We start from the raw sequence: 22,198 nt of genomic DNA, 5'->3' as shown, positions 1-22,198 counted from the left end.
CACTGCCCTAAAACTGAAATTTCATTTTTGAATTCCCACAAACTATACTTCCCACCAATAAAAAGTGCAACTATATAAAAAAAATTGTCAATAAATGGTAAACTCCTAACCACTTTTAATACTGACTGATAATGGAAAAATCCACCCCATGCATTATTGTATGACCACTTCATCTTCACGGAACTCAACCTATTTATTTACTTTAAATTTTATTGAATTTTTTTATTAAAAAAAAAAAGACCTCTGTACTTTTATTTTTTATTTTGTCAATATATATATATATATATATATTAAAACATTTCAAAAAAAAATCCGGTCAACATATTTGAAGTTAGATCAGATCACATGATTCAATAGTGGATGATGAAAAATTGAATTTTAATTAATTTATTTTACTACTTATCTTTATTTTTTTATGTTATTTCTCCTGCACATTTAATGTATCAGCCAGTGGAGTAATAAATGAAGCCAGCCACTATTTGTTTCTCCAAAGTTTCAAATTTATGAAAATTCAATTTCTTAACCATATCTTATATTAATTTGGTACTATTTAATGATTAACAAAAGCAACACTCTTTATTATTATTATTATTTAATAATTGATGGCATATTTTTTAAAAAATCTTTTATCAGACTGCTCAAAACGTCTCAAGTTCCATTTCTTCGAAATATGATAAACACATGAAGCCAGTAGCGCACGATAAGCCAGATTAATAATGTGTTGTCCTCTTCATTTTCTTGTTGCTCAATCTATGTCCATTGGTCAGTCTCGGTACGGCCAGTTGAAGCGAACAGATCGTCGAATATAAATTTGTAATTATTAATATTGTGTGGTGTTATTATTTTATTTTATTCAAATATTTCAAGAAATTTTCTAATAATTTTTTTTAATATTTTATATAATTTAAAAATATCTTATAAGGTATAAATTTATAAGATGCTTTTAAATGAACTAAACCAACACCATGTGAAATATATTATCAATTTTTAGAGTAATTATTCGTATAAGAAAATTATTTTACTCAATTTTTAAATTTGAATATTAAAAAAATAAAAATACAAAGCAAATCTTTTAAGCTGGTTTTGATAATAATTTTAGGTTATATTTGGATTAATGTATTTGAATTTTAAGGGTTGAAAAAGGAATTTAAAAAATTTTATAATTGGAATTCTATTTAACAAAATATAGAATTAAAAATTTTAAAATCCTTAAATTTAAAGAAATTGGAAGAATTTGTACAAAGATATTTCAAATCCAACGTAGGGTTCAAACTTTAAGAATGTTAATTTAGAAAATAATATATGATTTGGTCGGAATTTTAATGTCCAAAATTTATTGGATGGACTAATTTAAAGTTAATTGAAAAAATAACGATGATTTTGAAATAGTTTGAAAATGTAGGGACTAAAATGAAATTTTAGCAAGAGAAGTGGACTATTTTGCTCTTTAGACAATAGACAGTGAAGATTGCACTACAGACACACTTCTCTCTCTCTCACAGTGTTCAGTACAGTATAGAATATAGATTCTTCTCTCTCTCTCTCTCTTTCTCTCTCTCTCTCTCTCTCTCTCAGACACACACACACAAGTTCGCCGGTAGACTGATTTCCCGGCGAAGCCCAATTCAATTCGATTCAATTCAAATGCTATATCCAGTATCCTCCGATATATGTATCAAGTCGCCGGCGCTGGCGCATTCACTCTGGACCATTATATGTGTACATATGATATGAATGCTCAGTCAAGCTTAATTTTCGTTTTTTAAACCTCAACAAGTCAAGGATTGTTTAATCCAATTCCAACTTCCATTTGCATGGTGGGTTTTTGGTTTGTCCCACACATTGAAACACACACACGCGGGATACGATTATCGTACAGGTAGAGTCCCGGTTGTAGATTTACAGCGAAGATGTCGGTGTACGACGCGGCGTTGTTGAACACCGAGCTGTCAAAGAAAACCTCGATCTTCGGACTTCATCTATGGGTGGTGATCGGGATAGTCGTCGGAGCGGTGATTGTGCTCGTCCTATTTCTATTATCGCTTTGCATCACCGCCTCGCGCCGCCTCGGCAGCGGCAAGGGTAAACTTCGCCGTCCGGCAAAACTCTCAGGAGGCGGCGAGATTACTCCTGTCGTTTCCAAGGAAATCCAGGAGATCGTCCACGACCCCGCTGCCGATCACCGGACGATTGTGCCTCAGGTATAATGCAAGATCTAATTATATTTTTGGGATTTAATTGTGATCGTCTTTTGCAACTGTTTTATTTCTCTTTTTATGTAAATGATTTTTGTGTTTCTAAAATTTGAGATTGCGTTGAGATGGAGCAAGGTATATTTGTCAATGGACGGAAGAAAACTATTTCTTTCCCGAGCGGGGATGTGTATTCTTGAGTTAACCTTGAACTATTCTTTAGTGATTTACTATATTTAAGCTTCATTCTAAGTTGTAAAAGCTCATTATCGCTTGAGGAATTATTTGTGATTCCCCTGTGTTTTGAATTTCTGATTTTGGATTAATTTTCTTTCTTACCATCCCGATAAAGTTGTGGTTATTGTATTAAGTGGTGTTTGTGATGTCAGTTACTCTATTATTGAGTGATACGGTTTAGCTTGAGTTTCCCTTCATTGAGAAGAAACATCTATGATCTGAAACTTCAAGTGCAATTCATTTATTGCTAATCCACTTCTAAATATGTATTTCTGGTTGCAAACACAGGGTGTCTGTTGCTTCTTTGATTGTCTCTTGTTGATAATTGTGTTATTTTGGATTGTTTGTAACCTCTAGACTGATTGACAATAGTTACATTTTTCTTCTTTCTCGAACTTTTTCAGGCAGTGCCGGAGATACAGATAGACATGGGCAAGGTGGAGCATAGAGTGGTGTTTTCTGATCGAGGAGCATCGAGTGGTGAGAGCAAGGCTACAAGTGGAGCCGACACCGGGTCATTTGGAGGCAGCGGGTCTTTGCCAGAGGTTTCACATTTGGGATGGGGACGGTGGTATACCCTGAGAGAGCTTGAGGCAGCCTCTAATGGCTTGTCTGATGAGAATGTCATTGGTGAAGGTGGATATGGCATTGTGTATTACGGCGTCTTGACTGATAACACTCGAGTTGCCATAAAGAATTTGTTGAATAACAGGTATGGATATTCCTCCCCTATTTGCTTCTATTTCTGGAAAGATTGATTCTTTTGCAATATAAAGTGCAGGGCCGTAACTGAGTATGTTTGATGGATTGCTATATTCTCAGTCGTCATGGATAAATTCATTATATTAGAATAGCCATGTATAGGTAAGAAGGACTCTACCTATGCTTGGTCGGAAAAAGGGTGTATGTAAGAAACCCACTAGGAAGGACAGGGTATTACTTTGCCCCTGGATGGTATACTTATTCGTAACTCTATACTAAAAGACTGTCGAGATGGAGAAACTTGCAAACAGAGATGCAGTTTCAATGGTTAAATGATGCCGACTGCTAAGCTGAGCTGTAGAAGGTTGTGTATCTATTGAAGAAGAAACTGGCTTACCAAGGATGGTAGTTTTAAGTCCAGGAGCGGGTTGTATGCTGTTGAACTCTGATTAGTTCGCAATTGGTTTTGGGGAAAGGAGGATTGAACTCTGAATCTCTGGTTTCATTTTGATCTAATGAACAAGCAGTGAAGGGTAATACTAGTTAGAAAACGGTTTCATGTTGCAAGTGGAAAAAGTATGTAAAGGGTAGTAGTAAAAAATTACACTTTTAGGAACTGAAGTGCTTTGGTGGCTTGATCTGCTGTTTCTTGCTGCAGAACCTTTAACCCTTTTGAACTGAAAAATTTGGAAGATTAAGTTTTTCGACATGTAAATGCAATAGTTTGTTTTTGCATAAATACCTTACTCACATTGCTGACAATTTCTAGGGGTCAAGCTGAAAAAGAGTTCAAGGTGGAAGTGGAAGCAATTGGACGTGTCAGACACAAGAATCTCGTTAGATTGCTTGGCTACTGCGTTGAAGGAGCTTACAGGTAATTGGGTATTATTCATTTTACTACTTGATCATTAACTTATAAGCATCAAAAGTGTAACTGCTTCCCAGTTTTTAATTGTATAGGATGCTAGTCTATGAATACGTGGACAACGGAAATTTGGACCAGTGGCTTCATGGAGATGTCGGTGAAATCAGCCCTTTGACATGGGAAATCCGGATGAATATCATTATAGGAACTGCAAAAGGGTATCCGTCACTCAGAATTATTTTGATCTCTTGCTACATATGGCATATTTGTTGCTTAGTCGCTTAGTTTTTTAATTCATCCGTCCTTCCTTTCTTTTATTTTTTTGGTGGTAGCTTGGCTTATCTACACGAGGGTCTGGAACCAAAGGTTGTTCATCGTGACATCAAGTCCAGCAACATACTGCTCGACCGTCAGTGGCATCCCAAGCTGTCTGATTTTGGGCTCGCTAAACTTTTGAATTCGGAGAGCTCTTATGTGACTACTCGAGTGATGGGAACATTTGGGTTAGTCCACTGCTTCTGTAACAGTTAATTCTTTCTCTGTGTTTCCTTGTAGTGAAACTATGCTGCTTTCTTTGTGGATAGGATATTTAAGCATATGATTACTAGTAGATGTACCTTTATTTGTTAGATTTTCTTTTAATATGTATCTCAAGTTCAATGTACTATTTTCAGAAAAGGCATATTATGCCAAATTCAATAATTAAGTATACAATATTACCTAACACTTTACAGCATCACATCAGTTATCATCATTACTCTTATGAGACGAGATTTCAGTCACTGATTTCTTAATATTTTTCATTCTTTTGTTAGATATGTTGCTCCAGAATATGCTTGCACAGGTATGCTGACCGAGAAGAGTGATATTTATAGCTTCGGGATACTACTTATGGAGATTATCACTGGAAGATCTCCCGTCGATTATAGTCGGCCACAGGGAGAGGTTCGTTCTAATTAACAACTGAGGATGCCTTATAACTTTGCCATAGTTGTTGATTGGAAACAACATTTATTTGCAACTCTAACCGATAAGAAATAAATTGCAGGTTAATCTGGTTGATTGGCTAAAAATGATGGTTGGAAATAGGAAAGCCGAGGAAGTGGTGGATCCTAAATTACCCGAACGGCCTGCCACAAAAGTGCTGAAACGTGTTATCTTGGTTGCCCTTCGATGTGTCGACCCGGATGCCCAAAAGAGGCCAAAAATGGGTCATATAATACACATGCTGGAATCAGAGGACTTGTTATCACGCGATGTATGCCTCTGAATTGTTCATTCCGTCGATTACCTCAAATCTTGAGTTTAATGAACATAGAGAAACCTTTTTGAATTTTTTTATTTTTTTTCTTTCAATAACTTTGCCTTTTACCAAAAATGCAGGAACGAAGAGTTGCTCGGGAATCTTCCAGTTCCCTCCGAGAAGATAAACAAAACAGTGAAGGTATTTCTGGTGCTAGTGAAGGGGATAGCAGTAGGAAACAGAATTTGCCAACTGGATGGAGATAGAATTACGGTTAGATTTCTATTAATGAAAAATTTTCCATGCTTATTCATACCATTCCATCATGTGCTCTACTTATGTTATATCACCATTGTTTTCTAGTTGTTGCCTAAAGAATTAACATCTTGTAAAGCGAGTGATTCATTCTTTACTCTTATAGAAATCACAGCAAATTCTTTTCCCCTTGCTTTGAAGTTGACGAATATTTCGTCTACTATACTTTCATCCTTCTCCAACTTTAGTTTGATTATGAACCATTCAGAAACTCAAAGATAGGTCGTGACACTTGTGCAAGAAACGAGAATGAAAATCAACTACTGTAAGATAGTGGTTTTCAAATATTCAAAATGTGTTATGCTTGTTCGAGTTTCTTTGACCAGGATTGTCTTTTCTGTATGATGATTGATGCATCCCACAATCATCCATCAGCTATTTATGCTGAGGCTCTTGTGTAAAATACAATTTAACCCTCACAATAAAGTGTCGTCAAAGCGGAACGTGAGATCAGATGTCTCCTCATTCCAACATGCATAACGTCCATCAACATGACAACAAAGCGTTCCATGCAGAAAGTGTGCATAGGTTACGTGCTGTCTTTCTTGGACTTGTTATGGTTCGACATGTAAACGTTACGTGCAAGATTGTTGGCCAGCTAATATTGGTTGAAGCATATATTGATGGTTCCTTGTTGCTTTAAGACAAGCTATGCATCCACATGTAAATGTTGGAGAGAGGAACATGGTATGGTATTGATTTAGGGTGGGTAGTGGTGTTTGTTGTTGCCTATAGAGAACAACTGGGATAGTTGGTGTGATGGGAGCTGGCAAAATGGACGTATTAGCCCCCAAAAAGGGTCCTGTTTTGCTTCTTTCTGGTGATTGAATGATGCGTATGCAAAGTGGATGTATTAGGCAAAAAGTGAGTTAAGAGGATAGTTCTGATTTCCGTAGCAAGATGGGGAAAAAACACGGGAGTTGGCTCCAAATTTCACCTAACTTTTCCCTACCCCACATTTCTTATATTATGTTATCATATTATATATAATAGCTTATTTTGATATAATAATAATAATTTATTTAAACAAATAAATCAATATAATAACGATATCTAAATTGAAATAACTTATATAAAGTGAAATAAAATAAATTAATTATATTATAATATTAGTATTCATTGTATTTGTAACAATTGATTTGTAATTTTTTTAATTAATAGATTTTTAATATTGATTATAATTAGAAAAATATATAAATTTGTAATTGAATAATTAAACCATTAATATTATTAATAATATATATAATATTTATAAAAAAAGAAATGCATCAATATAACAATAATAAATAACTTACATCAGTGTATCAATACGGAGTCATATTGATTTACTTCAGATTGATTTGTTATTAATTTATTACTGTCACGATTTATATTATATTTCCACTTATAAAGGAATAGAACGGTGATAATTAACTTATATCAATGAATCAATGCAGGGTCGCGGATGATAAATAATATTTGTATTTATTACAATATTTAATTGTAATTTTTAAATTAGTAAATTTTCAACGTTGATTATATTACTGTCAGAAATTATAATTAAATTATTACAAATATTATAATATAGTTAAATTTTTGTTTCACTTTTATGTAAGTAATTTTAATTTAATTATTGTTATTATATTGATGAATATTTGAATTGAGTTATTATTTTGTATATCGAGATAAGCTATTTTATAAATAGCATATAATATAAAATTTGAGACTGGCGGTCAGCCTTTAACGTTGAAACTATTTAATTTTTCCTTAATAGAAGTTTGAGTTGTCATGGACAACATCCACGAGACCTATCCATGGCTCGGTCCTTTTTCTAAAAAAAAAAATTATCACTAATATATTTATATTATATATTATTTTAATGATATTTTTATTATTTTTAATTTTTTTATAATAACAAAATAAATAAATCGTATATACGCCATGTATAAAAAAAATTATGTTATTTATTTAAAGGTAAATTACAATGAACTTTCATAATTATAAATATTCTTTCAGTATTTGAAAATTGTCAATATTTCCATAATTTTAATAGTTGTCTAATGACTAGCTTAATCTATTATGTTTTATTAATTTTTTATGGTGTACTGACCAAAAAATTCTTATATGCTATGAACTATAATTTTATTTTTTTAAAAAAATTAAAATCTTTTTTATGGATTAAATGGATAATTTTTTAAACTTTTTCATCCACTTCATTTAATTTTTTATTGTTCTTTATTTTTTTAAAAAAATACAATAAGGACAAAGTTAACAATTTCAAATATTCATCCAGTTTCATCAAACATAAGGGGGGGGGGTATTTGTAATTTTTCAACCAACAAGGAGTATTTGTAATTATTACAAATTTCAAGAGAACTCGTTGTTATTTACTCTTTATTTAATTTAAGAAAATATTTTGTATATATGGCGTGTGTATATTAAATGAGATAAAAAATGTAATAGAAGTTGAAATAGAAAATTCAATCCAGGTGGAATTCTTCTTTTTCACTAAAGTTTAAGAAAATTATAACTATATATCTATTTAAAACAAAAAAAGAATTAGGATAAATTACAATGACATCCCTTGAGATTTGGATAATTATGAATAGTCCCTTATTATTTGAAAAATTACCAATACCCCCTTGATTTTGACGATCGTCTAACAAGTAATCCAAATTCGTTACGTTTCCATCCATTTTTTTATAGTGAATTGACCAAAATGCTCTTGAGGACTAAAATTATAATTTTATTTATTTTAAAAAATTATTTTTTTATGAACTAAGTGGATAATTTTTTTAAGAAAATAAAAAAATACAGTCAGGATAAAATTGATAATTTCATACTTCTATTAAAAAATTAGGGATATTTATAATTTTTTAAATTAAAAAAATATTCATAATTATATTAAAACTCAATATAGATGGTGTAATTTACGTAAAGAATTAAGCACCACCCATGAATAAAGAATCTCAGGCAAAACCGAATCACGTAAATGAGAGAGGAAATAACAATCTAAATTGATATAAGAAAATGAAATTCTATCTTTATTTTGTCATCACGTAAATGGATCTTTCCTCTGCCCATGCCCATGCCCATATCCATATCATCCGGGCGAAACCCTTACCCAATCTTTGTCTATTTGGGTTTAGGTCAATAACCCACAATCCAAACCCTATTCAGTAGGGGCGTTTGGCTCGGGTAGTTCGAATATCGACCCGACCCGATTGAGTTCGGATAATTTCGATACTCGAATTAAAAAAAAATGGGGTCAGGGTTCGGATAGAATTCTCTCATTTGAATTACTCGATCGGGTACCCAAAATTTTAAAAAAATTCAAAAATTATTAATTTTTTTTAGTCTAGAGTTGTTACGTACATACATTTTCTTCTTTCCTCCTCCTTTTCTCTTATTCTTTCTTTTTCATTTCCAAAGTCCCAAATTCTTAACCCAACTCTCAAGATTCAAGATTTTTAATTCCAACAAAAATCCATCTTCTTTTTCTCAAACTTTAATTTTTAAAATATCACAAGAAAATGAAGAAATTAGAATACAAAATCTAAAAATTTGTCAATATTTACAGTTTACAGAGGCAAGTTTTGCCTGTGTTTGTTGAATGCAAGTTCAAGCATTTAGAGGCAAATCTTGCCTGTAAATATTTTATTTTTTTTTTAAAAAAAATTGAGTATTCGACAGTTGAGTACCCGACAAAAATTGGATCAGGATCGAATAATTATTTTAGTTACCCAAAAATTTAGATACCGGACTCAAAACTATACGAACTTTCATTACCCGGCCCGATACCCACCCCTAGTTGGGACTGTATTTGGGTATCGTCATGCAATCACCAATATTTGGGTATTCTTTTAGAACTAACATAATAAGACTAAACGTGTAAAAATAATTATCAAGATTTAAAGTTTTAGAAATGTCCAAATTGTTATTTTAATTATAAAAATTTTGCAAGATTATTCTAAGCATCTTATAAGATGTTTTAAAAGTTTAAAAATATTGAATGGTGTAGCTTGTGATTCGATCGATGTCCCATTGCAGGAGGTCTTGTTTATTCTGGAGTCGTATGAGCCACAGGGTTTTGTTCCATGGAAGAGCCTCAGGGTTTTGTTCCATGGAAGCGCCTCATTGACGAAATAAGATCTTGCGGCTTAAAGCCACTCATACTCCTCACTGCAACCAATATGGGACGTTTGCCTACAACATTAATTTTATTTCAAAATACAACTTTTAAAGTATTTGAAAATAACATGCCAAAGCTTATAAAATTTTAGAGCGTTTAACTCTTCACACGGTAATTATGATGGAAAAAGCCATCACACTACTAAAATTTACAATTATATAACTAGATAATTTTGATTTGGGGAAAAATATCAATTACATAAAAAATAAAAGTGAAATACTAATAAATTTATGAATGTTTTTTGTATATTAAATATTAAGATTGGTAGGACAAAAAATTACTTTTTATAATAGTATAGATAATAAACCGAAAACAAACATGCCCTTAATCTGGCGTCAGCAAACGTCAGCGGTCCGTTTCATTTTCATTTTCATTTCCGCCGACTCTGATCTCCTATTCGCACCCCCACCAAGATCACACCCTAACGGCTCCACTCAAATCCCGACACGTGTTCCGCCCATCATTTTAATCAATCATCATACCCTTCATTTCCGCATTCGACGAAAAGGAAACCCTAGCAAGCCTTTCTTCGAAGCTTCACTACTCTACGCGTCTCCGACTACTGATTCAGGTTCGGTCTCTTCTCTCTCTTGATTTATATACACATTTTATGTGCCTCTGCGTACTTTTCTTCGCCTGTGTCTTGATGTAATATAGTTAGGATTAGGTATTAGGAGTTCGCCTTTGAATTTTCCTGTTTAGCTTTGGGGTTCGGCGGAAATAATTGCATCTCTCGACTGTTTTAGTCGCTGAAGATCCGATAGCTCTGGTAAGTATCTTGATTGGTTGCTTTTTGTTTTTCTTTTTTGATAATTTGTTTGCTTCATGGAATTTCGCGACTTTGTATGTATACTTGTTTGCTGTCGTGTGTGATTTAAATAAAGTGAGAAATTAGGTTTTACTCTGGATTCCAGAGTTTTATTCTGAGATTGGAATATATTTTGGGCGTTGACCGCTTTAATCGGTCGCCTAGATATGATAATTGGTGCGGGGTTTTGAGTAGTACAGCTTGTTTCTCGTTTTATTGTTTAGTTTTTGAGATGAATTGTGGAATTTGGGTGAGAGTTTGTTTATTAATCAAAGAGATCTGCTAGTTTTTGGTACCTTTTTCCTTGTTATTGTTCCGTTTATTCTGAATTGAATTTGGTATAGATTGAGAAATTTCTTATTCTACTCCATAGTAGGAGAAAAATTCTTCTCAAATGGTCTTCTTTCATTTGCCAAATATGCTCAACCAACATCTTGTATTGAAGTGCTTCTATCCTGCTGTGAACCTGGAAGAAGCATTTGAGAGAGAACCCATACTAACTACCGATTCTTGGAGTCGATTAATGGGTTGTACTGATTTTCTAAAAAGAATCCTTCCTCCTTTTTTTATGTGTCTGTTTAACTATGTTTAGCTCAGAAGCAATCTCAGCAGACATGAGAAGTGGTGGCTTTCTCCACTCTGATCCCAGAAATCAGAGAGTTTCAAGCATGTTTCAGCTGTGGGGGAAATTCTCGAAGAGTAGAGAATTCATGGGCTCTGATTTTCACAAGTATCAGAATCAACAACAAACCAGCATTGATTACCGCGGTATCGATCGACCAAGTTCATTTCTCGCGGCCCCTTTGGATCCTACTACTGATAATAGCAGCAGTGGTGATGAATATGAAGCTTTTTAAAAACAGTATTTTCACTGCTTCTTTCGGCTATCTACAATAGACTTCAACGAAAAGATGGAGGAGAGAGGCTTATCAGACGCATTAGTCGCCTTGTCCCGGTGAAAATGAAATTAGGCATAAAATAAGAGGCAATAGGGCATATTGGACTATTGCCTCTTCAAGTTCAGGACAAATTGGGTAGAAATGTTTTAATGACCCACAGCTGTGCTTGGCTGGACACAGAATCCGTGATCATGGGCCGGATTGGTATCATGCTTTAGTGCCAAACAGTCCTAGGCCAGCCTACCTAATCCCACCCTAGTGAAAAACGTAAACGGCTGATTGTGCTGGATTTTTTCTGGATATTTCGCCCAATCTGCCCAATTAAACATGGCCTTAGATATTGCCAAGTGATTAAGACTGGATTCTTTTGGCTGCATCATCTCTCATGTTCTGGTGATGTTTCGGGGGTTCTGCATTTTGTTCATGGATTGATTTGGCTTTTTCATATGAAGGTTTCTCCATTAAACTGTAATTATGACCTCAAATCTCAAGTTGTGTAATGTTTGAAATTGAGTAGAAAATGCTTCTAAAAGCACAGAATGGCATCCTCTGATAATAGATACATACTTCTCCTATCTTTCCGGGTGCATTTTTGTTTATATGTTTCTTGCTTTTCTTCTGTTCTGCAATTTGTTTAGAGAGTTGTGAAAGAATATTACATCCCTTATGGATTTTCTCTTTGTTTTTTTCTAGCAGATAGTGCATCAAATGAGTCGTCCACAGGATCCACACAGGAGTTTTCTTCCGTTTGGAAATCCCTTCCGCATGATATTGCCGAAGGGATCGCACCTGTCTCCGAAGCTGCTTGATTTATTGAATACTTTTGAGGAGACTTTGGCAGGGAGGCTTAGAAAGCTTAAGCCCGCAGACAGTGAAGATGTTCTACGCTTGTCATGGATGAGAAGTGCAATGGAGTTACTGTGTGGAATTCATGCTGACATAAAAATTCTTATTACTGCTCTGGAATTCCCTGTCTGCGATTGGGATGACAAGTGGATTGATGTGTACTTGGACAATAGTGTGAAGTTGCTGGATATCTGTATTGCTTTCAGCTCTGAGATTTCTCGGCTGAAACAAGGCCACCTCTTTCTTCAATGTCTCTTGCATAACTTGGGAAGTGCTTCATCAAAGCAGTTTGTGCGGGCGCGTTCCTCACTTGATGGATGGAGGCAGCATATTGGTTCAAAGAATCTTAGGCTCGATAACTGCTTCTCTGTCATGGATGCTCTTGCTCAAACACTGGACCTCCCAAAAATTAAGAACTCAGCAAAAGGGAAAGTTTTGATGCGAGCTATGTATGGAGTTAAGGTGGTGACTCTTTTTGTGTGTAGCATATTTGGTGCTGCGTTCTCTGGTTCTGCAAAGAAGTTGATGAACCTTCCGGTCCCTGAGACAAGCTTGTGGTCGGAGGCTTTTGCTGATCTTCAAACTTTTGTAAATACTGAAATAAGAAACATATATTCGAATGGAGTGGTCACGGTCTTGAAGGAGCTAGAAGCTGTCGATACAGGCGTCAAGAAGTTATATACCCTTGTGCAAGATGGTGTAGACCCTGTTGAATCTGGAGTGTTGCAGAAATCCACATCAGATTTAGAAACATCGTCTGAAAAATTGTCTGAGGGACTGGATCTGCTTGCAAAGGAGGTGGACAGTTTCTTCCAAGTTGTTCTAACGGGACGTGATGCTTTGCTTTGTAACCTTAGGGTTGGTGGTAACATATCCGACCAAGTTCGGACAGATTTAAATGTAGAAGGGCAGGCTGTTAGGTGAACGGTAAATATAAACTGTCACCTATGTGCACAAGATCGATTCAATGGAGTATTATATTTTCTGGTTGAGTATAAACCAAGTGTTGAGATATCTGGTCTTAGTTTTAGTAGGTCTTGTGAGGTGTGGTCTGTCAATTGTAATGTCAATGATGAATGTTTGAACTCGTATTTACTGTATAATATACATAATATAGCTAGTATTGTGTCTGCATGGATGTTCATCCCCAGCACTTGTTCCTGTCAACTCTTGATTTGGGTATGCCTTTTATTGGTAGATGTTACAGAGATGCTATTATCTTGAAACCTTGGGTGAAATTCAGTCCACAAAACTACATCAGAATTCAGAAAAGTAGAAAAAAAGATTGAATTATTGATAGAGGGGAAATTGAACTTAAATCATAAGTCACAACAATAGAAGTATATTTATTGAATGCAGGACCGACCTGTGCCCAAGTGTATGGTTGAAGATTAATAGAGCATCAACTCCCTTCAGAAAAATCAATTTACTTCACGGGTAATCTCAAGTCATCCCAGTTCAAAAGTTCACAGGTGAGCTACACTTTTTTCCTCTCCAGAAAATCTTAAAAAAGATAAAAAAAAAAAATATAATAAAAGGAAAAGTTAACACTAACCACCCCAGAGAAAAAGGCAAAAGAGATGTAAGAAACACACACAAAGAAACCAAAGAGCTTGATGAAAAATCCAGTCTTTGAGCGGGGTTCTTGAAAGTTTTCACTTTTTTCTCTTGTCTTGCCTGAATTTCATCTTGTCATTTTTGGCAATGTCTGTGGAGTCAAGCTGTGGTTCAGGTGATCATGGTGGACAGAATATCAAAGGGGTCCCAACTCATGGTGGGAAATATGTGCAGTACAATGTGTACGGGAGCCTTTTTGAAGTTCCAAGAAAATACGTTCCTCTTAGGCCCGTGGGACGTGGGGCTTGTGGCTTTGTTTGGTAATATCAACAACAACAATCTCTTTTGAGCTTTCTTGAATTCAAGCTTTTCTGTTTGTTGGATTGTAGTTTTCCCTGTGTTGGATTTACTTGTTCTTTTGTGGTTGACATGGAGTTGGTGGTGTAAATGTTCAAACTTCATTGTTGAATGTGGTAGGATCCATTCGGTTCTGAGAGCTTTGCTGGTTATGCAAGATCTTTATAATTATTTTAAGTTTCATTTTGATCCAAGGATCTGAGAGTTCTATTTCATTTCTAGGATAACAGAACCTTCAGTGGATTTCAAATTCATCAACACTCATTTTGAGTTGTTTTCTTCATCATTACACAAATTTGAAATCCATCTAAAACATGGAGTTATTTGAAATCTTTTGCGGAATTCTGCCATCCAAACGGGATTACTTGATGATTGCCTAAAGCCGGATTATTGGAATTGGAAATGAAGTTGGCTTTTATTTTTTCTAGTAAGTTTTGCCAAAGGATTGTGAGAAAATAGACACTTTGCTTTCTAAGACAAAGGAAGTCAGAATCTCGGAAAATGGGATTTTGTGGGAAAAAGTTGCATCGGCTTATCTGCAGTGGTTGTCTTAAGCAACAACAGCGAGATCTTGCTTTCCTGGTTTGTCCGACGTTAATCAGCTATGTTTATATGTTATTCTTGATTATTAAGTCACTCTACTTTTGGTAATTTATCAGTGCATTATCTCTCTAGTGCTATAAAATACTACGTAAACAATACCTTCTTGATTCAAATGAGGCGCAGAGTCAATGGGATTCAGTGTTTTCAGTTGCTTTGGTGCTTTTCTCTTCTCATGATCTCTGGCATTTCACTTGGTCATAAACGTTTCCGTGGATTATACATATTTCTTTTGTTGCATTTGATTTTCTATAGATAGCCGGTTTGATCTGAATCAGAAATGGTGTTTTCTAGTATGTGTATATGATAATGGGAAATTTGATCTTTTAATCTGCTTCAGTGCTGCTGTCAACTCTGAGACACATGAAAAAGTTGCAATCAAGAAGATTGGCAACGCATTTGACAACAGAATTGATGCAAAGAGGACGCTTCGCGAAATCAAACTTCTCCGACACATGGATCATGAGAACGTATGCAGTTTCTTTTACCTATGCATTATAGATATGCAATTGTTTCTAAGGCTATCATATGTTTGGTGTTCTTTCGTTACAGTCGAGCGCCATCAAGTATTTTGAAGTTTCATGTGACCATGTACTCTTGTTATTTTTCGTACCTCAACAGGTGATTGCAATCAAAGACATCATACGGCCTCCACAGAAGGAGAACTTCAATGATGTCTACATTGTTTATGAACTAATGGATACTGATCTTCACCGGATTATCCGTTCCAACCAACCATTGGCTGATGACCGTTGTCGGGTTTGGTCTCATTTTCTTACCTCATGAGATGATTTAGTTGATTTGATATTATTACAATAAATGACTGGGATAAGGCCATGTATCTGTGGTACTTTTATCCTTAACTAAGCAGTTTATGCAAGATTTTGATTTTGAAACTCATAATGTAATGCTCTAAAACTAGTGATTATATAATAACTTGATCCTTTTCCATTGTCGCTAAATTTGAGTTCAATCATCAAAATGTTGCAGTACTTTCTTTACCAAATTCTGCGAGGGCTTAAATACGTTCATTCTGCAAACGTCTTGCACCGTGATCTGAAACCAAGCAATCTACTCCTGAATACTAATGGTGATCTGAAAATTGGAGATTTTGGGCTTGCAAGGACGACATCTGAGACTGACTTCATGATGGAGTACGTTGTCACTCGCTGGTATCGCGCACCAGAACTGCTCCTAAATTGCTCAGAATACACTGCTGCAATCGATATCTGGTCTGTAGGTTGCATACTTGGTGAAATCATGACAAGGCAACCTCTCTTTCCTGGAAAAGATTATGTTCATCAGTTGAGACTTATCACTGAGGTATGTACTTTGCAAAAGTAGTCCCAAAATGATATAGAGTTAAATTACAACGATCTCTGTACACAACTGTAGCAGAGATTTTGGTAATTTCAGAAGGAGACGAGTATAGTCGGTAATCAATCCAACTCCTATGGAGGTTGCTGTAATTAACTCTACTAGGACACTCTTCACATCACTGGGCATGCCAAATACCACTTCGAAACCTGGCTAGCTTCTTTTTTGATACTGATGCTCTATTTTCTCTCTAGCTCGTAGGCTCTCCAGATGATGCTAGTCTTAGGTTTCTTAGGAGCGACAACGCACGAAGATATATTAAGCAGCTCCCACGATACCCAAAGCAACAGTTTTCTGCCAGGTTTCCGAACACTTCTCCTGGAGCTCTTGATTTGTTAGAGAAAATACTCGTGTTTGATCCAAGCAGGCGCATCACAGGTACTGCTGCTTTTCTTAGTAAACTTGTTCACTTACATGATGTCTAAACTCTATTGTTAAGAGGCACAACATCATCATCAAATTTCGGCCTATCAAGATGATAGTTTATCTTCCGTTTCTTGAAAATTTCATGTAGCCTAAAACCCATGTCCTTGCAGCCTACTAATTGGAAAGCAATGAGTGTTTGTTCATGATCCTGTCTCTGTCAATTATAGTCATCGACTTTCTGTGTATCTTGCAGTTGATGAGGCTCTTTGCCATCCGTACTTAACACCTCTTCATGACATCAACGAGGAGCCCATTTGTCCGAGGCCCTTTGTTTTCGACTTTGAACAGCCATCAATCACCGAAGACAACATCAAGGAACTCATTTGGAGGGAATCAGTAAAGTTCAACCCCGACCCGACTCATTGAGGAGCGTTATTGCACGATGACATCTATTGAAACCTTTGTCAAACACGTAAAACTCCTCCAAGAAAAATAACTGTAGTGGAGATATGTTGGGATAAGACAGATTGTTCTTAGGCTTATAGCATGTTATTTGTCTGTATTGTCTTTGCAGCGAACTGTAGTAAGAAAGAGCTGAAGCAACTTATGAACTCTTATAGGTTTCTCCTCTCCAGAAGAATTTATTTTATTTGCACCAACTACTAATTGGTACCATTTGTTAACTTTTGAGTGACAAATTCAACATTCCTCATTACTTTGAGCTCTTTTCCTTACCATAATTCAACACTTTCATCATGTTGCACTCCATGATTCGTGCACTTGCCGTATGAATGATTGTCGTACGTTTCTCATTTTCATAAAGTAAGATATGTGTCGACCATTTAACTACCCAATGTATTAAACACCGAATGTAGCATCTAAACGACCACCAGATTGCTAGTCCATTATAATAACTAGGAGCAGAGTATCAGAAATTATACTTCATCCTGTAAGAACATTTCTGCAACTGTATACCATCAACAGCCAGTTTCTCTTCTCCCTGATCAGCCAACAACCCACACGGTGGCGGCACCACCCCCTCCACCTCAAGGCAACTCCATGGATACTTCTTTGCCATCCCTATAGTCATGTTAGCGATGCAAATACCAGTGAAGGGATCGCCTGTTATCCCCTCCAGGCCGGCAGCTATTGACATGTTCTCAGTCACCACGTCCCTGTAGTTGATACCGTTGATCTCCGGTAAGGCGTTTGGATCCAAATGATTGTCAGCATGAGTTCCATAGTTCCTTGTGATCCATTTCATTGTGTGTAGATTCATGCCCTTTACATATATGTACTTCACATAGCCTCATATATATATATATATATAACAACAACAACAATACCCCATTTCATTATCAGACCATTGCTATTCATCTTGCCACCAAACAAGATTGTAGGGAGGTACTAGTGTAATTTCTCAAAATAGAGAGATCTTTTTATAATATCTCCAAATTTTGGGAAGTCTTATGTCATTACTTAAAACTTGTAAAAGGACACACATCTCCTTACTTACCTGTGATAACATCAGTAAGATTTGTTCCAAATATAAGACAGATGTACCTCCCTCCTGCTGCATCCCTTCCATGCCCATGTGATGGCAACGGATCAATCACAGGCCAAGACTTTATATCCTGAAATAATTGTAATATTACAATAAATTGACGAAATTACATTTTTAGGTCCCATTTATAAAATTTTCAAAATAGTCCCAGAATTAGAAAAAGTAGAAAATAGATAAATAAATACGTCGAATTTTTTAATTTTAAAATCATTCTGAAAATTTTATAAAATAAAGGACTAAATTTGTCAAATTTTTATTAATTTGGGACCATTTTAAAAATCCGGTGATGCAAAGGACTAAATATAACAAATGTTCTTAATTTTTAGAACATTTTGAAGTGCATCTTTATTTCCCAATTAATCACCTGAGAAGCAATAAGAAATGCATGTTTATGGAGGAAAAGAGTGAAGTGGGTGGTGAGGTTGAAGGTGGCAGTCAGGCATTTCCCAGCAGGAACAAAGAGCTTCAAAAGCCTTTGTGTTGGGTGTTTTCCCATCTCCAACCCCACCAAAATCAGTCATTGATGCGCTGTGGGCTCTGCAGCTGATGGCTGAGTACTCCGGTGAAACCCTCCCACTGCCTTTTCTGCACTCATCAGAACCACCAACCACCACCTCATCACCCATCTCTCAAGAAAATCAGAATTTGCAATTTTCAGGACAAAAAATGAAGTGGGCTGTCAATACTATTAATTAGTTTTTGTTTAAAGGGATAATGTAATTGAAAGATATGTATGGAGTAGTGTTTCTCTATCTTCAATTAACAAGAAGCACTAGGACAGTAAGTTACAATCCACACAATTGTATATGTTAATGATGTTCCTTTACAGTAAAATTAACATTTCAAATATAATGTTTAGTTGATTTTAAGTCAGAAATCAGCAACTGGACCTTTGTCTCCTAACAAAGGAAGAAAGAAGATTCTCAAGTTCCAACAATAGCCACAAACAAGATGCCCAAGTTTTGATGGACCATCAACTGCTTTGGCAGCTCAAACACTGTCCAACACCAGTTCAAGAATGCAGTGGTCAGGGGTATGGGACATGTACGACTGATGTTAACTTGTGCATATGTACAGTTTTTGTTGGCTTCTTTTGCTCATCCTTTTATTACAAAACAGCTGTTAATTCCTGCATATGTATAGCCTTGGTTGGCTTCTTTTTGCACATTACAATTAGAAAAAGTATTTGTTGCTCAAGTTTCAATTCTTGTTTATCTTTCGAATCAATCCTGAGATGATTTGCTCACACATTGGAGGATCAAGCCAAGAGAAGAAGCTGCAACACTCCAAACCCTACTTCTGAAAAAAAAAATAATTAAATTTCTGGAATATAATTTCACTTATCCTAAATCTATCACAAATGGCATATCTTCGGCCTGGGTTGAGATCTGTCCAAGATGTTTTCTTCACAGCTCGCCGTCCGCAGTAGCAGTTCTCCTCCATTTGCCTTGTTTCCTCCCTTCTCAGTTGTTGAGACAAAATTAGGGCAAATTATTTTAGGACTTGTCTTATAACAACTACTTGAGGTGGAAAATAGATGAAATTACGTAAAAGAACATTGAAAATCAACCCTTTAGGCGCGTTGCTTTATCCAGCCGGAAATACCAATAATCGGACTAAAAATTGAAAAAAACTGGCATGTGCAACAAATTTGAAAGGTTGGGAGACGAGGTGTAAAAAAAAACAATTGAGGTTAAAGTGCAAAAGACCTCAAATATTGGGAGGTTCGCATTTTACTCATTATTATACTAGCTCTCTTATTAATTTGATTCAACTAATTTTGATTTAACAAAGAATTTTAGTTCAGCTAACTAAATATTCAAATTAAATTAAAAGTTATGATTCTTGAGGTACTCAACAAATTTCTCAACATAAGAAAGATGGAGTTTTTCATCTCCAAAAATCCCATCACCAGCTTCCCTACCCCTTACCATAACTTCTTCTCCTTCCTTCAAAACCATAGCTTTCTCCAATGCTTTCGCAATGTCATATCTGCTGAACGACCCATCTTCACCCCTTTCAACTTCCCACCCCAAACCCTTCTCCACCAACAGCCGCGCATTCAATGGCTGATCGATGATGAACGGCAGAAAAACAAGACAATGCCCGTACTGCAAACTCTCTATAATCGACCCCCATCCCGCGTGGAACAAACACCCTCCAACAGACGGGTGGCTAAGAACCTCCCTCTGCGGCGCCCATCCAACGTGCGCCACTCCTCTCGTGGCGGTCCGCTCGCGGAACCCCGCCGGAAACGCATCCTCATCGTCGTCAGCCCAGTCGGGTTTTCTCAGGGCCCATAAAAATGGCAGCCCGGAAAGCTCAACCCCGTGTGCTATATCGTGAATTTGATCTTTGTTCAGTTTACACTCGCTGCCGAACCCCACGAAAACAACTGATCTTGGGTTTTGTTTGTCCAACCACTGGAAAATTCCGCTCCACGGTTTTTCATTGGAAGTTGGTGATCTCCGCTTCATTTTTTCGGGCGGGAGGAATCCCACCGGAAAGACAGGCTTTCCTGTGAGTTTCTCATGCAGTTTCAAGTAATCGGCTTCGAATTCAGGACAGGTGCGTATGGCAATAGCATTAGTTGCTTGAATTATTTTAGCTACCCGGGAGCTGTCAGGCTCTCCCGACGCGTTCTGCCCGAAATATCCAGCGTGCATTTCTTCAGCCTCGTGCTTCTTGTACGCAACTGTCGACGAAAAATCGATGTATTCGGGCGGGAGAGTCCAGCTCTGAGGCAACATTCTTTTGTCGCCGTCAAGGGGAACCTTATGAACGCCGAAAAAATCTACTGTTGCAGCAGAAAAAACCCAGAATGTGACAATCGGGATGTTGAAATCCTGAGCAATATCAACAGCCCAGTGATGGAAAAAGTCGACAATTATCCAGTGGGGTGATTTTTCTGAAACGAAATCCCTGACGGGTTCCTGGAGAAGATCACAGGCGAGCTTCAGGTACTGGATCTTGTCGGCGGGGATGTCCACGGTGGCTTCGGCTGATTCAGGCAGGGGACTTGATTCGGGTTTGGGGAGTGGAAGGGGCACAAAATCTATGAGATTTGACAGATTTGGAGGGATTTTGGGGAGTCTGAGGATGTTTCTTGGAGTTGCGAGGAAGGAGACGTGGATCCCTGATTTGGCTAAGGCGATGGAGAGCTGGAGAAATGGGATGAGATGGCCGAATGCTGACCATGGCAGCATAGCAACATGGATTAATCCATCTCGACTCATCATGATTTTTTTGCAGTTGTGTGTGTGTGTGAAGCTGCTTTGCTAATCTCAGTGTTACCTATCAAGAAATTTCACTCAAACCTTCTTTTATAGGGGAATTTATTTAAAAAATGTCAAAAAAAAAAAATGTAAAGTAAGATAAAATTGAAGGCTTTAGAAAAGTAACCGCGGTGCCACAATTTTTATTTTAAAAAAAAATTTCTTTATGTCACCGTGGTTAACCACCGCGGTGGCATTGATTTTAAAAAAAAAAAAAATTTTAATGTGTCACCGCGGTGATAATTTTTTTTAAAAGAAAAATTATTTTATTGCACGACGATTGCTGCAAACTTCTCGTTAAAATTTCGGCACCATCATGGCGAGTTGTCAATCATCAAATATACCGTTCGACACTCCTTGATGGGACGAACATTTCCCGCAAACAATTTCAAGTTTTATAAATTGTAAATAATGAATTTTTAGCACGAACACCGCACCTTTCGGCTGTCGATTCGCCGCCACCGGAGCGACCCACGATCACGAACCACCACCACTGGACTCGCCTCGACCTAACGGTTCTAACGAGACCAATCTAGTTTAATTTTATTAAATATTTGTTGAGATATGAAAATTTGAAGATTTTCCGTCGAAAATTCGCGCTGAAACTGTTTGCTGCCATTTCTCCACCGTCAGGACGAATCACAGATTATGACCATAGCCGTTAGAATTCTGTCGTCCAAACGATTCCAACAAGACCAATCTTGCTCAATTTCATCAAATATTTATTTGTTCAATTAAAATACATATGTTTTAAAATAATTATAATTTTATTAAATTCTATTTATGAATTAATAATACTATTTATAATAAATAGTTGATTAATA

The 22,198-nt window shown here is 36.2% G+C and overlaps 3 protein-coding genes and 2 pseudogenes across 6 annotated transcripts; 3 read left to right on the top strand and 2 right to left on the bottom strand.

Moving 5' to 3' along the window:
• Positions 1-1,475: 1,475 nt before the first annotated feature.
• On the top strand, positions 1,476-5,681 carry LOC105173153 (putative serine/threonine-protein kinase At1g01540). The gene is made up of 8 exons (XM_011094819.3): positions 1,476-2,201; positions 2,834-3,141; positions 3,901-4,005; positions 4,092-4,214; positions 4,329-4,499; positions 4,812-4,941; positions 5,045-5,254; positions 5,380-5,681. Exons 1-8 carry the CDS (start codon positions 1,911-1,913, stop codon positions 5,503-5,505), a joined length of 1,464 nt encoding a protein of 487 aa, XP_011093121.1. The 5' UTR covers positions 1,476-1,910; the 3' UTR covers positions 5,506-5,681.
• Positions 5,682-10,142: 4,461 nt separating this feature from the next.
• Positions 10,143-13,408, top strand: LOC105173152 (protein BPS1, chloroplastic). Of its 4 annotated transcripts, none has more exons than XM_011094814.2 (2): positions 10,143-10,296; positions 12,129-13,408. In XM_011094814.2, exon 2 carries the CDS (start codon positions 12,141-12,143, stop codon positions 13,200-13,202), a length of 1,062 nt encoding a protein of 353 aa, XP_011093116.1. In that variant the 5' UTR covers positions 10,143-10,296; positions 12,129-12,140; the 3' UTR covers positions 13,203-13,408. The 4 variants fall into 4 exon arrangements, with proteins under 4 accessions (XP_011093116.1, XP_011093119.1, XP_011093120.1 ...); XM_011094817.3 differs by having other exon boundaries at positions 10,197-10,296; positions 12,126-13,408; XM_011094818.3 differs by lacking the exon at positions 10,143-10,296 and adding an exon at positions 10,334-10,494 and having other exon boundaries at positions 12,126-13,408.
• Positions 13,409-13,541: 133 nt separating this feature from the next.
• On the top strand, positions 13,542-17,218 carry LOC105173151 (mitogen-activated protein kinase homolog MMK2). Its single transcript, XM_011094811.3, has 6 exons — positions 13,542-14,155; positions 15,133-15,262; positions 15,414-15,551; positions 15,783-16,115; positions 16,364-16,547; positions 16,789-17,218. Exons 1-6 carry the CDS (start codon positions 13,983-13,985, stop codon positions 16,959-16,961), a joined length of 1,131 nt encoding a protein of 376 aa, XP_011093113.1. The 5' UTR covers positions 13,542-13,982; the 3' UTR covers positions 16,962-17,218.
• Positions 17,219-17,463: 245 nt separating this feature from the next.
• Positions 17,464-17,799, bottom strand: LOC105173253 (putative polygalacturonase pseudogene; annotated as a pseudogene).
• A 2,129-nt stretch (positions 17,800-19,928) lies between these two features.
• On the bottom strand, positions 19,929-21,498 carry LOC105173252 (UDP-glycosyltransferase 91C1 pseudogene; annotated as a pseudogene).
• Positions 21,499-22,198: the final 700 nt, after the last annotated feature.

The sequence above is a fragment of the Sesamum indicum genome, linkage group LG11 (assembly GCF_026168435.1).
Source record: "Sesamum indicum cultivar Baizhima isolate 11 linkage group LG11, ASM2616843v1, whole genome shotgun sequence".
Lineage (NCBI taxonomy): Eukaryota > Viridiplantae > Streptophyta > Magnoliopsida > Lamiales > Pedaliaceae > Sesamum > Sesamum indicum.
Note: the sequence above shows the minus strand (reverse complement) of the source record. Positions and strands in the feature narration are given on the sequence as shown.

Coding starts and splice junctions, on each gene's coding strand:
- LOC105173153 (XM_011094819.3), top strand. CDS start 1,911: ATGTCGGTGTACGACGCGGCGTTGTTGAACACCGAGCTGTCAAAGAAA. Junction 4,215..4,328: donor ATTATAGGAACTGCAAAAGG/GTATCCGTCACT, acceptor TTTTGGTGGTAG/CTTGGCTTATCTACACGAGG. Junction 4,942..5,044: donor ATAGTCGGCCACAGGGAGAG/GTTCGTTCTAAT, acceptor AATAAATTGCAG/GTTAATCTGGTTGATTGGCT.
- LOC105173152 (XM_011094814.2), top strand. CDS start 12,141: ATGAGTCGTCCACAGGATCCACACAGGAGTTTTCTTCCGTTTGGAAAT.
- LOC105173151 (XM_011094811.3), top strand. CDS start 13,983: ATGTCTGTGGAGTCAAGCTGTGGTTCAGGTGATCATGGTGGACAGAAT. Junction 14,156..15,132: donor GGGGCTTGTGGCTTTGTTTG/GTAATATCAACA, acceptor AATCTGCTTCAG/TGCTGCTGTCAACTCTGAGA. Junction 15,263..15,413: donor GACACATGGATCATGAGAAC/GTATGCAGTTTC, acceptor GTACCTCAACAG/GTGATTGCAATCAAAGACAT.